Source organism: Rhincodon typus, chromosome 9 (assembly GCF_021869965.1).
Source record: "Rhincodon typus isolate 14 chromosome 9, sRhiTyp1.1, whole genome shotgun sequence".
In the NCBI taxonomy this organism is placed as follows: Eukaryota; Metazoa; Chordata; class Chondrichthyes; order Orectolobiformes; family Rhincodontidae; genus Rhincodon; species Rhincodon typus.
The window spans coordinates 21,358,452-21,373,957 of NC_063340.1; the positions used below are offsets into that span (position 1 = coordinate 21,358,452).

Here is a 15,506-nt window from a genome sequence, read left to right on the forward strand (position 1 = left end):
CAAAAATACTTCATTGGCTGTTATTATCGAGTTTGAAGGAGTGTGCTGCTACTGTAATAGTCAAACAGCACAGAAGCAGACCCTTTGGGCCAACCAGTCCATGCTGACCATAAGCCCAAACTAAAATAGTCCTACCTGCCTGCGCCTGGCCCATGTCCCTCCAAACATTTCTTATTCATGTACATATCTGAATGTCTTTTAAATATTGTAACTGTACGCATATCCACCAATTCATCTGGAAGTTCATTCTACATATGAGCCACTCTCTGTAAAAAAACAAAAAATTGCCACTCACCCTTTCTCCTGTCAACTTAAAAATATGCCCCCTAGTCTTGAAATCCCCCACCATAGGGAAAAGCTACCTGCTGTCCACCTTATTTATTCCCTTCATTATTTTATAAACCTCTATAAGGTCACCCCTCAATCTCCTATGCTCCAGTGAAAAATGTCCCAGCCTATTTGGTCTCACCTTATAACTCAAACCCTGCATTTCTGGCAACATCCTGGTAAATCTCTTCTGAACCCTCTCCAGCTTAATAATATCCTTCTTATAACAGGGAGACCAGAACTGGACACAGTAATGCCAATACTCCAAGGGCCATGACATAAAAATAAAAATCATTTTTCCAGATGCAGAGGTGGCAAGTTAAATATCTATATCAGGCGAGGTTGTTGACTTGCTCGCCAAGCTAGCTTGTTCTCATTCAGATGTTTCATCACCATGCTAGGTGACATCATCAGTGAGGCCTCCAATGAAGCGATGTTGTTATACTCCGCTTGGTATTTATACTGTCTGGTCTGTTATGGTGAGTTGTGTCATTTCTGGTTTTAATCTGTATGGATTTGTATATGGCGTCCAATTCTATGTGTTTGTTGATTGCATCACAGATGGAGAACCATGCCTCTAGGAATTCCTGTGCGTGTCTATGTTTGACTTAGCCTACTGTGGTTACCTTGTCCCAGTTAAACTGATGGCCTTCATTGTCTGAGTGTACTGATATTAAGGAAAGTTCATCATGTCGTTTTGCTGCTAGCTGATGTTCATGTATTCTGATGGCTAGTTTTCTTTCTGTCTGTCCGATGTAATGTTTGTGGCAGTCGTTGCATGGTATTTTGGAAACCACGTTGGTTCTGCATGTTGTGGGAATGGAGCCTTTAATCGTTGTGAGTGTTTGTCGTAGAGTGGCTGTGGGCTTGTGTGCTACCATGATTCATAGTGGTCTTAGGAGGCTTGTTGTAAGTTCTGATATGTTCTTGATGTAGGGCAGTTTGGCCAGTGTGTTAGGGCATACTGTGTCCTCTTGTTGTCTGTTGAGTAGGCATCTGCGGATGATGTTGCGGGGATATCCGTTCATAGCGAAGATTTTGTATAGATGCCCTTCCTCTTTCCTGCGTAGTTCCGGACTGTTGCAGCGTGCCCTGGCTCGTTTAAATAGTGTCCTAATACAGCTTTGTTTGTGGACGTTGGGGTGGTTGCTGTGGAAGTTGAGGATTTGATCAGTGTGGGTTGCTTTTCTGTATACTGAGGTTTGGAATTGCTGTTGGTCATACGCTCAACTCTAACGTCCAGAAATGGAAATTTATTGTTGTTTTCCTTTTTCCTTGTGAATTTAATCCCTGTGAATACGTTGTTGTTGAGGTGGTGGGTCTCTTCTAATTTGTTGCATTTAATAATGACAAATATGTCATCTATGTACCGGATCCACGGTTTAGGTTGAATTTGGGGGAGGGTGGTGTGTTCTAGTCTTTGCATGACTGCTTCTGCAATGAGTCCTGAGATGGGTGATCCCATTGGTGTACCATTGATCTGTTTGTATCCTTGACCATTAAAGATGAAGTGTGTGGTGAGGCATAGGTCTAATAGTTTAAGTATGTTGTCATTGCTGATGGAACTGCTGATCTGCATTGCTGCTTCCTCTTGTAATGTGGCCACTGTTTCTTTGGCTAGCAGGATGTTAATTGGTTTGAATAAAGCTGTGACATCAAAGGATACTATAATCTCGTGGTCGCTGATTTTTATGTTCTTGAGGGTATTGAGGAATTCTTGGGTTGAGTGGATGGAATGTGGTGATCTGTTGACTAGGTGTTTCAATCTATGTTGTAGGTCCTTGGCCAGTTTGTGTGAAGGTGTGCCTGGTAGGGAAACAATGGGTCTGAGAGGGATGTCTGGTTTGTGTACTTTAGGAGGTCCATAGAAGCGGGGGGTTTTCGTGCCTTCTGGTTTCATTCTCATGTAGTCCGTCTTGGTTATCTGTCTTGCATCCTCTAGTCTCTTCAGTACACTCAGACAATGAAGGCCATCAGTTTAACTGGGAAAGGTAACCACACTAGGCCAAGCCAAACATAGACAGGCACAGGAATTCCTAGAGGCATGGTTCTCCACCTGTGATGCAATCAACAAACATGTAGAATTGGTCCCCATACACAAACCCATACAGATCAAAACTGGAAATGACACAACTCACCATAACAGACCAGACAGTATAAATTCCAAGCAGAGTAGAATAACATCGCTTCATCGGAGATTTCACTGATGATGTCACCTAGCATGGTGATGAAACGTCTGAACGAGAACAAGTCAGCTTGGCGAGCAAATCAGCAACCTCACCCACAACCCGAGCTACAAATCTTTGCTATATCAGGTTTTAAATAAAAATATCTATTAATCAAGTTTCTTTTGGTTTACTTTACAACCAATTTAATTCAATGAAGATACAAAACTGGCAATTGGATTCACTCTGTAATATGCAAGTATAAATGTTTGTCCCTCTAAATACCCCAAAATAAACACACATGCTGACCTACACTAGGTAAAGGATTAAAAAAGAACAGATTTCTCTGCAGGGTTTGGCTTTCTGAAAAAAGAAATGGCCAATTGGTTTTAGTCTATTAAGTGAACAATGATCAGATATGGACTGTTCACATCATCTTCTGGTCCAGCAGTCTGGTACACATAGATGTGTACCAGATGATACTCAGTGTGCAGATATCTCTGAAGTCTTGGCAGATGCAATTTTCTTAGAAAATGCAACATTGAGAAATTCCTTCAGTCCCTTTTCTAGAATGACAAATAGGTTTCAACCTGCATACACAACAGGAGGGTTTATTCTGGAACTGGTCACCCAAGCTTCTCAGCTGTTGATGCAGAGCCACTAGCTCCACAAAGATTTCTGGAATTAGACCTGTAGTAAACCTGTGTGAATCTGAGCAGTGAATGTTAGTAGACTCTTAGTTCATAGGGGGATCACAGCTGATTCCTGCCCAATGCTCCAAAACATTTCCACTCCTAGAAGAGCCATCAATAAAAGATCATGAGCAGAAACCCAAATTAATTCTTATTAACTATGAGGCTAATATTTGCCCCTCAACTATCTAACTAGAAGAGATGAAGGAATGCAGCACAGACCTTGGCAAATTCCAGGCTTCATTATTATAATGATGCCATTTCACTAAATTGCACATTCTGCAAATATGGTATGTGGGCATAAGGCAAATCTCATCTCAGCTGACAGTGCAGTTCTATTTGTGTGTTTGTCTTGATGGTTGGTTAGTCTGTTAGGGCTCTCCCTCCCACTTTCCCTGCTTCACTTCTAATTGTGTAGTTTGAAGAAATACAACTGGTCATATTCAATTGCTCCCAATTTCTAGGATATGAACCACGGGCTTTAAAAAATAACAAGTTATAGGAGAAATCCCTGTTTCATGGAATTCGGCACAGTTTAATTCTGATACCTCTTGTTCAGTTTGCAATATTATATTGCTAAGAGTTAAATAACTATGTTGGGGAGTTTGTTAAAAAGAGTTATTGTATTGTAGATAACATTCTAATCTATTAACAGGGTGAAGTTGCATATTTGCAGAAATCTAGTGACTTTCTTTGCAGTAAAATAAAAGTAAGTATACTTCTGTTGTCAGTTTTGGTTAACTTAACTGCTGTATTTCTCAATGATTTCCCGATTCCTTGAATGTACTCTGAGTTCAGTTTAAATTTCCTGGCAAACATCGACAATTGCCCTGAAGGAATGGCAGATGCAGTGAATTAAGCACCCTTGCACTTTTAGGTCTTGTGCTCAAATACAACTGAGCATCTATTCCTGATATTGGCCACAGGTCTTCTATGACAAGAGTTTGAGTTATCTCAGCCTGGCTCCCAAAGGGAACAATCTCAACACAACCCTAGGCAGCAGCTAATTGCCATTCAATTATCAATTGCACTCCAACAATGCTGAGCATCTACATTTAGGGTGCCTTTCAGAAATTCCAAGGTGCTTCATACAGCTGGAAAAGAATTGGAGAGAAAGCAATGGAGAAAGCAGGCTATTGTATCTAAAATGGTCACTAATCTCATTTCATCTGGTGATCTCCATCCACCGTTGTCTTCAAGTCCAATCCCAACCAGCCCGCTTCTACCTCTTTCCCAAAATCTACAAACAGGATTGCCTGGGCAGACCCATTGTTTCTGCCTGCTCCTGCCCCAACGAACTCAACTCAATTTTTTTTTCTCCCCTTGTCCAGTCCCTTCCTACTTACAACTGCAATTCTTCTGACGCTTTATGTCAGTTTCTGAAGTTCCAGTTCAGGGGTTCCAGTTATCTCCTCTTCACCATGGACGTCCCATCCGGTAATGTTCTCGGGGTTCTCTGCTCTTTCTGGAAGAAAAGCCTGAACCACCCATCCACCATCATCCTCCTCTGCCTGGCTGAGCTCATACTCACTTTGAGCAACTTCTACTTTAACGCCTCTCACTTTCTTCAGATCAAAGGGCTGGCTATGGGTACCTGCATGGGCCTTAGTTATGCCCATATCTTTTTGGGGAAATGGAGCATTCCTTGTTCCAGTCCTACTTGGGCCCTCACCCACAGCTGTTTCTCTGGTACTTCGATGACATTAACGGACCTGCTATCGTGTCTCGTCCAGAATTGGAAAAGTTTATCAATTTCGCTTCCAATCTCCACCCTGTTCCACCTTCACCCTGTTCCATCTTCACCTAGTCCCTCTTTGACTACACCCTTCCCTTTTTCAATATCTCTGTTTCTGTTTGCGGCGACAGGCTGGCCACTGATATCCATCACAAATCCACTGACTCCCACAGTTTACCTTGATTATCCATCTCATGCTTCCTATGAAGACACTATTCCATTCTTCCAGTTTCTTTGTCTCTGTCACATCTTTTCCAATGATGCCAGCTTCTACAAAGGGTCCTCTGAAATGTCCACCTTCTTCAACCGATGATTCCCTACCATCATGGTTGACAGGGCCCTGAGCCATGTTGGAATCATCTCCTGCACTATGGCCAGCACCCTTTCTCTTCCTTACCACAACAGTGATAAGGTTCCCCGGTCCTCACTTACCATTCTCCTATCATCCACATCCAAAGGATCATTAGTGGCCATTTCTGCCACCTCCAAAAGAATGCCATCACCAGACACACATTTCCCTCTCTCTCACCTCCCTTGTCAGCCTTCTGCAGGGACCATTCCCTTTGGGATACCTTGGTCCAGTCCTCCTCTACTCTCAACATCTCTCCATACCCCCAAGGTACCTTCCCCTGCAATTGCAGAAGGTGTAACACCTGTCTGTTTACTTCCTTCGTCCTCACTATCCAAGGGCCTGGATATACCTTCCAGGTGAAACAGTTCTTTACTTGCAATTCACACAATCTAGTCTAGTGCATTTATTGCTCACAATGTGGTCCCCTCTACATTTGGGAAATGAAATGCAGACTGGACAACCGCTTTGCACACCTATGTTCTGATCCTGACCTTCCTGTTGCCTGCCACTTCAACACACTGCCATGTTCCCTGGCCAACATATCTCTCTCAGGCTTGCTGCAGTGCTCGAGTGAAGCTCAGCGCAAGCTGGAAGAACAGCATCTCAATTTCCGCCTGGGGACCCCGCAGCCTTCAGGACTCGAGTTCACTAATTTTATGGGCTGAGCACCTTCTCCCACGTCCTTACCCCAACTCCCACACAACAGGCCGTGTCATCACATGGACTGGTACCACAACCAACCCATTGTCAGCCACTAATGTTCCCCATCTTTAGCATATATACCAAACTTTTCCTAGCTAAAATCAGTTCTAAAGAAAATTGGCTGGACCCAAAACATTAACTCTAATTTCTCTCCTCGACATTAAGGTGCCGACCACAAAGAATGAAATAGTGTTTCTGTGATAAGGTGGGTGATATGCCAAACTGAAATTAGGCAGTATTGTTGGTGGTCAGGTTAGAGACTGAACTTAGTCTACCATGCTTCACACTGTGGAGCTCTACCTGAATGTGTTATCAGAGACTGGGAAACACATTAACGTGAAAACATAGAAAGCTATGGAACAGAGAGATTTTGAAGTCCTCGTCCATGAATCACTAAAAGCTAGCATCTAAATGTAATAGGGAAGGCAACTGGAATGTTGACCTTTATTTCAAAGGGAATGGAGTATTAAAGTAGGGAGGTTTTGTTAAAACTATACAAGATAATAGTCAGGCCACGGCTGAAATATATGGACAGTTTTGAGCCTCTTAGCTAAATAAAGATATACGAGCGTTGGAGGCAGTCCAGAGAACATTCACTAGGTTAATACCAGCAGTGGGCAGATTGCATTATGAGGACTCGTTGAGTAGATTGGACTTGTACTGATTGGAAATAGAAGGATGAGAGATGACCTTCATGAAACATAAAGGATTCTAAGAGGACTTGACAGGGTAGATGCAGAAAGGTTGTTTCGCCTAGTGGAACAGTTTGGCACCAGAGGGCACAAGCTCAGAATAAGGGATCACACATTTAAGGCAGAGATGAAAAGGAATTTCTTCCCTCAGTGGGTAGTGGATCTGTAGAATTCTTTACTGGAGAAGGCTGTCAATGTTGGGTGATTAAGTATATTTAAGCCTGTGATAGACAGATATTTAATCAGTAAGGGAATGAGGTGTCATGGGGAAAAGACAATAAGGTGTGGTTGAGAATTAGCAGATAAGGCTGTGTCTTACGGTTTTATGGAAAATAGGAGCAAGAATAGGCCTTTTGGCCCTTCAAGCTGCACCATTCATTATGATCTTGGTGATCATCCAATTCAGCATCCTGCTCCTGCTTTATCCTTGTACGCTTTGATCCATTTAGCCCAAAGAAATATATTTAACTCCTCCTTGAAAGCATTCAATGTTTTGAACTTAACTGCTTCTTGAGTCAAAAAATTCCACAGACTCACCACTCTCTGAGTGTAGAAATGTCCCCTCATCTCAGTACTGAATGGCCTACTTCATATCCTTAAATTGTGACCCCGGGTTCTGGATTCTCCAGTCACTTGGGACATCTTTCAAGTCCTGTTTCAATTTTGTTGGTTTCTATAATATTCCTCTCTCGTTTTTCTAAACTCAAGTGAATATACCAACTGATCCAGTCTCCTTCAAATGTCAGTCCTTCCATCCCAGGAATTGGTCTGGTAAATCAGAGGATGAAAAGTGATAAAGAGCAGAGATTTAATTGCAAACTAATAATTTAATAATTTACTGCTATCAGTGCTGAATTGAAGACCATTCTTGATCTTCCAACAACAATATCTTGCATTTACTCAGCTGTCAGACAAGACGTCATTGGATGATGAATCAGCAGTGGTGTAGCATGAGAAAATTGGGTGCCATCATCATACATGTGGAACATGACATCATACCTATGAATTAAGGCCACCTATGAAAAGAAGAGCATCGAGGATAGAGCCTTGTGGGTGGACCAAAAGCAATTACAGGCGAGGTACTGCTCGCTGCATTAGTTCAGATAGGTACCCCAGGGAAGGGTAGCAGTGGCCCGTCCCCAGGAAAGAGACAGAGGAAGACAGTGAGTAGTAGGTTTCTTTTTAGTGAGGCAGAGCAAAAGACAGATAAGGTGAAGTGAAGAAGTGATACAGCAGGACAAAGATGGGATATATAATAATGTCTAACATTCACACTATAAAAATGGCATTGTTCAGTTGGCTGGACGGCTGGTTTGTGATTCAGAGTGGTTCAATTCCTGCGCCATATGGTTACCATGAAGATCCGCCTTCTCAATCTTGCCCCTTGCCTGAGGCATGGTGATCCTCAGGTTAAACTCACTGCCAACTATCTCCCTTTAATGAGACTGCAGCCTTATGCTCTGCTGGAATTATGGCAACTTTACCCTTAAAAATGGCTGATGTAGGAGTAGGAAAGTGTCATATTGGTTGTGATTGTAACATGTTTCCTGAGCAGAGGGAACATCGTGGCTTGTGCTTATTGGCCTGCTTGATGCTGACAACTAATTCCTTCTGTTGAACACAAAAAGATATGAAAGAAATTTTAAATCATCAAAAATTCTGCCATTACGAATACCAGGCAGATATTCCAATGCGGTACAGAGGAAACTCAATAGTGTCAGAGGTGTCATCTTATGGATGAAATGTTAAACTGAGATTCCACCTGCTCTCTCAAGTTGTAAAGAAGATCTTATTGCAATGGTTAGAAAAGAAAAGCAGCGGAGTTTTCCTCTCTCGGTCAGTATTTTTCCTCAACATCACCAAAACAGATGACCTAGTTTTTCTTTCACAATGCTGTTTGTTATTATTTGCTGTGTGCAAATTGACTACTGATTTGCAACAATGGTTGTAATTCAAAAGTACTTGATTAGCTGAAAAGTATTTCAGGATCTTCTGTGTTCATGAAAGGCTGTACACAAATGCATGTTATTTTCTGTAGTATGTTTATGTAATTTACTTTTTATTTAAAGTGTTTTATTCGTCAGTGAGAAATAAAAGTGATTACATTTTCCAATGTTGTTTCAGGCTCTTGAAAATTATATAGAAAGAACTCTTATTAATTATAAAACGACGAAAGAAGATAGAGCGTGAGTACCTACATCTCATTGCATTTTTCTTATGCTTCTACACTGAAATTAACTCTGTAATTTTTACCATTAATTAACTTGATAGTCAGTCATAGAACTAGCTTTAATTGTAGATGATATTAAATCTTTTCTGTTTTATCAGCTAAGTGGAAGAAGTACTTTAGTGTGATTCCAAAATTATACTCTACTATGTTTATAGTTATAAATGTGATTTAAGCTGTTTTATCATGAGCCATTAAAATTGGAATTTTAACGTCAATTCTGAACTACTCACTGCAAAGTAACCTGTGTCGGTTACCAGTTTTCAACCAGAAAAAAGCATTTTAACCATAATCATGGGCCTTGACAATTAACTACGGGATCACTCCCTTTCAGCAAGCATGTTTAACTGTATATGGCCAGCATGTTTTAACAATGTCTTCATTTTAGCAAAACTCAAATTTACAATCAGCTATGCTTGAAGGCAGTGAGATGGCGACAGTGATCACAAACCCTTACTTACATGTCTTTTCTGTGATATTGGTCTCACTAACTGCTGTGAAAATAATACTGGACTGTTTCTAAATAAAAACTTCTCAAATTATTCAAGGCCTTGGAGATGTAGAGAACACTAACACCATTTTAGTGTTAATAAAAACAAGCCAAAAATTTATTAGAGGAGGATTTTATATTGGTTCTATTTTTTTTCTAATCCAGGCATTCCTCTCTTTCCAGGAACTTCTGGTATATGCTCAAAGACATTGTGGATTCTGCTGAAATTAAAAAAGCCAGAATCTCTGAGGAATGGGTTTGTCAGCTTGCCAATTAAAGTGAGCTTCCTAATATAGGAATTCTCACAAACATCTGTTCATTTAAATATGTGTGCAATGAGAGCCCTAAATTTAGAGAAAAATCATTTTGGCAGAAATCTGTTAAAAATTTTGTTCATTTGTATGTATCATCATCTGACTTCAAAATGAGATCTTCTATCTACTGTATAATGCTGAGAGCTTTTCCGAATAATAACTACTACCAACACCTATGTAGCCAAATAGTTTGAAGCACTTCACAGAACAGTTTTAAAACAAAATTTGATATCAATTCACATCATGACATATTAAGGCAGTTAATCAAAAGTTTCGTCAAAAAGATAGATGTTAAGGAATCTGTTAGTAGTAGTAGAGTGATAGTAAAGTGGTTTAACTTGGGAATTCCAGAACTTAGTGCTTGGATACCTGAACACACAACCAACGATGGAAGCCGGGAATGTGCAAGATACTAGAAAGAAAATGTGTTTTTCTGCAGCATCTTTCACAACTACAGATGCAGCAAAGTCCTATTGAAAGAAAAGGTAATTGAAAAACTAATTGAGTTAAACAATAACGCAGAGGAAGTATTAGAAAGGCTTGCTGAGCATAAAGCTAATAATTTCACAAGAACAGTAGGGGTGCATTTGAGGATGCTGAGACAAGTAAGGGTGGAAATTTCAGCGGTGCTTTCCTTGATCGTTAAATCGTTTGTATAGGTGGTGACCTAAAGAAAATTGAACCAGTAATCCAGAGGCTGAGGCTAGTTCTCTGAGGATAATTTTACCGTTGGTAGTTGGAAGGCTTTAAATTTATTTAATAAAATCTGAAATTTACAAACAGTAGTCTCAGTAATGGTTTCTCAGTAATGTGAACTATTGTCATTATTAAATATTCACTTATATCCTTTAGGGAAGGAAATCTGCTGTCCTTTCCTGATTTGGCCTACGAATGATTCCATATTAAGGAACCTTGTGTTATTATATTGTGTGGCATTGCCACTGTGCTAAATGGGATAGATTTTGAACAAATCTAGCAAATCAAATCTGGGCATACATGGGATCCTTTGGGCCATCAGCAGCAGCAGAATTATTTCAGTACAGCTGCAATGTTGGCATCTACCTGCTAATGTGGAAAATTGTCAAGTATGTCCTGTGAACAAAAATCAGGACAAATCCAATCCAACCAATTACCATTTCACCAATCTACTCTTGATTATTCGCAAAATGATGGAAGGTATCATTGCTGTTGCTATCAAGTGGTACTTACATAAAAATAAACTGCTTGTTGCTGCTTGATTTAGGTTCTACCAAGGCCAATCAGCTACTGAGCTCATTATTGTCTTGGTCCTAACGTGGATAACAGAATTGAATTTGAGATGTGAGATAAGAATGGCTGCCCTTGTCATCAAGAACCCCTAGTAAAACCAGAGTGATGGGATTTTGGACAAATCTCTGTTGGATGGAATCGTACCTAGCACAAGAGAAGAATATTGTGTTTGTTAAAGTCAATCAATTCAGTTCCAGGACATCTCTGCAGGTGTTCAGCATTCCACGTCCAAACACTTTTTTTTTGCCGCTGCGTCATCAATGACCACCCCTCCATTATAAGGTCAGAAATGGGATGTTCGCTGCTGGTTGTTGAATGTTCAACAACATCCATGACTCATCAACTAGCGAAACAGCCCGTGTCCATATGCAACAAGAGCTGCATAACATTCAGGCTTGGGCTGATAAGTGACAATATTCGTGCCACACAAGTGCCAGGCAATGACCATCTCCAACAGAGAGAATCTAACAATCACAATTTGACTTTCATTGGCATTACCATCACTGGTTATCAATATCTCAGGAGTTAGCATTTACCAGAAACCGAACTGGACCAACCATATAAATATTGTAGCTACAAGAGCAGGCTAGAGGCTGGGATTTCTGTCGTGATTAAATCACATCTGACTTCCTACAGCCTGTAGACCACTTGCAAGCCACAAGTCAGAAGTGTGATGGATTTCTCTTCGTTTGTCTAGACGAGTGCAGCTCTATTTGCACTCAAGAAGCTTAACACCATTCAGGACAAAGCATCCCACTTGATCAACACATCATCCACAACAATTTACAGTCTCCACCACTGACATACAGATGTGCGTACCATCTACAAGATGACCCAGCTAACTAAGGGTCTTTCATTAGCAGCTTAAATTTAGTACCAAAACCAACAGTTAAGGACCAGACCAAACCCCCCTCAAAATATATTCAGAAGACAGTCTAGACACTAACTTTTTCTTATTTTAAAGGTAAGTGTAAGGTGTTGCTTTCCAGAGACAATTTGACTGGTCGACCTACTGGATTTGAAGCAAAACACACTTTATTCATACACTATAGTTAAAATAGAACAAAAGAAAGAAGAAATTAGAATAACTTAACTCTTTTGGAAAACTTGACAGAATAATAGATTATTTAACTACTAAACAGCAGCTGTTCCAATATAGGAACGTCCTAAAAACATACTCTTGACAAAGGTAAATTCAGAAAAACAGATTGTTAACAAATTCCAGCAGCAGGAAGAACCGTGGAGAGGAGACAGACAAGTCAAGGAGGCGGGGTTAGAGCCAGTAAAGGTGAGTGTAGGTGGGGAGTTAGGGAGGGGATAGGTCGGTCCAGGGAGGATGGACAGGTCAAGGAGGTGGGATGAGGCTAGTAGGTAGGAAATGGGGGTGGGGCTTGAGGTGGAAGGAGTGGATAGGTGGGAGGACAGGTTAGGGAGGCAGGTACAAGCTGGGCTGGTTTTGGGATGCGGTCGGGGGAGGGGAGATTTTGAAGCTTGTGAAGTCCACATTGATACCATTGGGCTGCAGGGTTCCCAAGCGAAATATGAGATGCTGTTCCTGCAACCTTCGGGTGGCATCGTTGTGGCACTGCAGGAGGCCCAGGATGGACATGTCGTCCAAGGAATGGGAGGAGGAGTTGAAATCATTCATGACTGGAAGGTGCAGTTGTTTGGTGCGAACCTTGTGTAGGTGTTCCACAAAGTGGTCCCCAAGCCCCCACTTGGTTTCCCCGATGTAGAGGAGGCCACATCTGGAACAGCAGATATAGTATACCACATTAGCAGATGTGCAGGTGAACATCTGTTTGATGTGGAAGGTCTTCTTGGGGCCTGGGATGGGGGTGAGGGGAGGTGGTGTAGGGGCAGGTGTAGCATTTCCTGCGGTTGCCGGGAAAAGGGCCGGGTGTGGTGGGGCTGATGGGGAGTGTGGAGCAGACAAGGGAGTCACGGAGAGAGTGGTCCCTCCGGAAAGCAGATAAGGGTGGGGAGGCAAAAATGTCTTTGGTAGTGGGGTCGGATTGCAGATGGCGGAAGTGTCGGAGGATGATGCATTGGATCCGGAGGTTGGTGGGGTGGTACGTGAGGACGAGGGGGATTCTGTTTTGGTTATTATTGTGGGGAGGGGGTGTGAGGGATGAGTTGCAGGAAATGCGAGAGACACGGTCGAGGGCGTTTTCGACCACTGTGGAGGGGAAGTTGCAGTCCTTGAAAAACTAGGACTCTGGGATGTCCGGGAGTGGAATGTCCCATCTCGGGAGCAGATGCGGCGGCGGCGGAGGCGAAGGAATTTGGAATAGGGGATGGCCTTTTTACAGGAAGGTGGGTGAGTGGAGGTGTAGTCTAGGTAGCTGTGGGAGTCGGTAGGCTTGAAATGGATATCGGTTTCCAGGTGGTTGCCAGAGATGGAAATAGAGAGATCCAGGAAGGAGAGAGAGGTATTGGAGATGGTCCAGGTGAACTTAAGGTTGGGGTAGAAGGTGTTAGTGAAGTGGATGAACTGTTCGAGCTCCTCGTGCGAGCACAAGGCGGCGCTGATACAGTCATCGATGTAACGGAGGAAGAGGTGGGGTTTAGGGCCAGTGTAGCTTTGGAAGAGGGATTGTTCCACGTATCCTACAAAGAGGCGTAGCTTGGGCCCATGTGGGTACTCATGGCCACCCCCTTTGTCTGTAGGAACTGGGAGGAATGGAAGGAGAGGTTGTTAAGGGTGAGGACGAGTTCGGTTAAGCGGATAAGGGTGTCAGTGGAGGGGGACTGGTCGGGCTGTGGGACAGGAAGAAGCGGAGGGCCTTTAGGCCATCTGCATGGGGAATGCAAGTATATAGGGACTGGACGTCCATGGTAAAGATGAGGTGTTGGGGACCAGGGAATTGGAAGTTTTGGAGGAGGTGGAGGGCGTGGGTGGTGTCACGGACGTAGGTGGGGAGTTCCTGGACCAAGGGGGAGAAAATGGAGTCGAGATAAGTGGAGATGAGTTCGGTGGGGCAGGAGCAGGCGGAGACAATGGTTTGACCAAGGCTGTCAGGTTTGTGGATTTTGGGAAGGAGATAGAAACGGGCAGTGTGTGGTTGGGGAACGATGAGTTTGGAGTCTGTGGGTGGGAGGTCACCTGAGGTGCTGAGGTTGTGGATGGTTTGGGAGATGGTGTTTTGGTGGTCGGGGGTGGGGAAACCAAGCGGAGGCTTGGGGACTGCTTTGCGGAACACCTACACAAGGTTCGCACCAAACAACTGCGCCTCCCAGTCGCGAACCATTTCAAATCCCCCTCCCATTCCTTGGACGACATGTCCATCCTGGGCCTCCTGCAGTGCCACAACGATGCCACCCGAAGGTTGCAGGAACAGCATCTCATATTTCGCTTGGGAACCCTGCAGCCCAATGGTATCAATGTGGACTTCACAAGCTTCAAAATCTCCCCTCCCCCTGACCGCATCCCAAAACAAGCCCAGCTCGTACCCGCCTCCCTATCCACTCCTCAAGCCCCACCCAAATCTCCTACCTATTAGCCTCATCCTGCCCCTTGACCTGTCCATCCTCCCTGGACCGACCTATCCCCTCCCTAACTCCTCACCTACACTCACCTTTACTGGATCCAACCCCGCCTCCTTGACCTGTCTGTCTCCTCTCCACCTATCTTCTCTTTTATCCATCTTCTATCCGCCTCCCCCTTTCTCCCTATTTATTTCAGAATCCCCTTCCTCGCCCCCATTTCTGAAGAAGGGTCTCGACCCGAAACATCAGCTTTCCTGCTCCTCTGATGCTGCTTGGTCTGCTGTGTTCATCCAGCTCTACACCTTGTTGTCTCAGATTCTCCAGCATCGGCAGTTTCTACTATCTCAGCAGGAAGAACCCCCAGCTTTTAACTGTAACCAAGAGAGGAAAATCAGTTTCCACATCCAGCTTGAAGACCCTAGCAGCTGCTATTGAAAAGCTAAAACTAAAAATCCTGGTTCTGTGAGAGCCTTCCCCACTCATTCAGGTTGCTTCTATTATTCTTGCTTTTAAATAAAAACCTCAAGGCCCACAAGCTGTTTATTTTATGGGCTTTCATTATACAGCTCAGCGCCTCTGTCTTAAAACCTCTCTTCAAAATAAATGAAAAATATACCTCTTAAAGCCACAGTATCATCATACACCTAAATGGACAAGGGCAGCACTTGCATGGGAACACCATCAGTTGTAAGTACTGTAAATGTCCAAGCCACACAACACTCTGACTTGGAATATATTGCCATTCTTTCACTATTGCAGGCTCAAAGCGCTACCACAGAAGTGTTATGGCACAAAAAACCCTTGGCTCATCACGTCTGCACCGGCTCATTAAATGAGTACTATTACCTATTATATATGAGTGCGAATTGCTTGATTTTCTCCCCATACCCTTGCACATTATTTTTATCCAAGTAATCCAAAATGGATCTTCCTACAATCACCATTACTAAGACGTTTGAAACATCTACAATATGATCTTAGGAGCATACATGCCATTTCAGCAAATAATGCAGCATTAAAAATCAGGTAATATAGATCACATTACCTTGTAT

General features: G+C 42.8%; 1 protein-coding gene across 1 annotated transcript in view; it reads left to right on the plus strand.

Moving 5' to 3' along the window:
* Positions 1 to 10,478, plus strand: part of LOC109916608 (uncharacterized protein C6orf118) — a 34,324-nt gene extending 23,846 nt beyond the window's left edge. The window contains exons 6-8 of the mRNA XM_048601080.1: positions 3,840 to 3,893; positions 8,790 to 8,851; positions 9,566 to 10,478. Of these exons, the coding sequence (XP_048457037.1) occupies positions 3,840 to 3,893; positions 8,790 to 8,851; positions 9,566 to 9,659 (210 nt within the window). The 3' untranslated portion in view covers positions 9,660 to 10,478. The remainder of the gene's footprint in view (positions 1 to 3,839; positions 3,894 to 8,789; positions 8,852 to 9,565) is intronic.
* Positions 10,479 to 15,506: the final 5,028 nt, after the last annotated feature.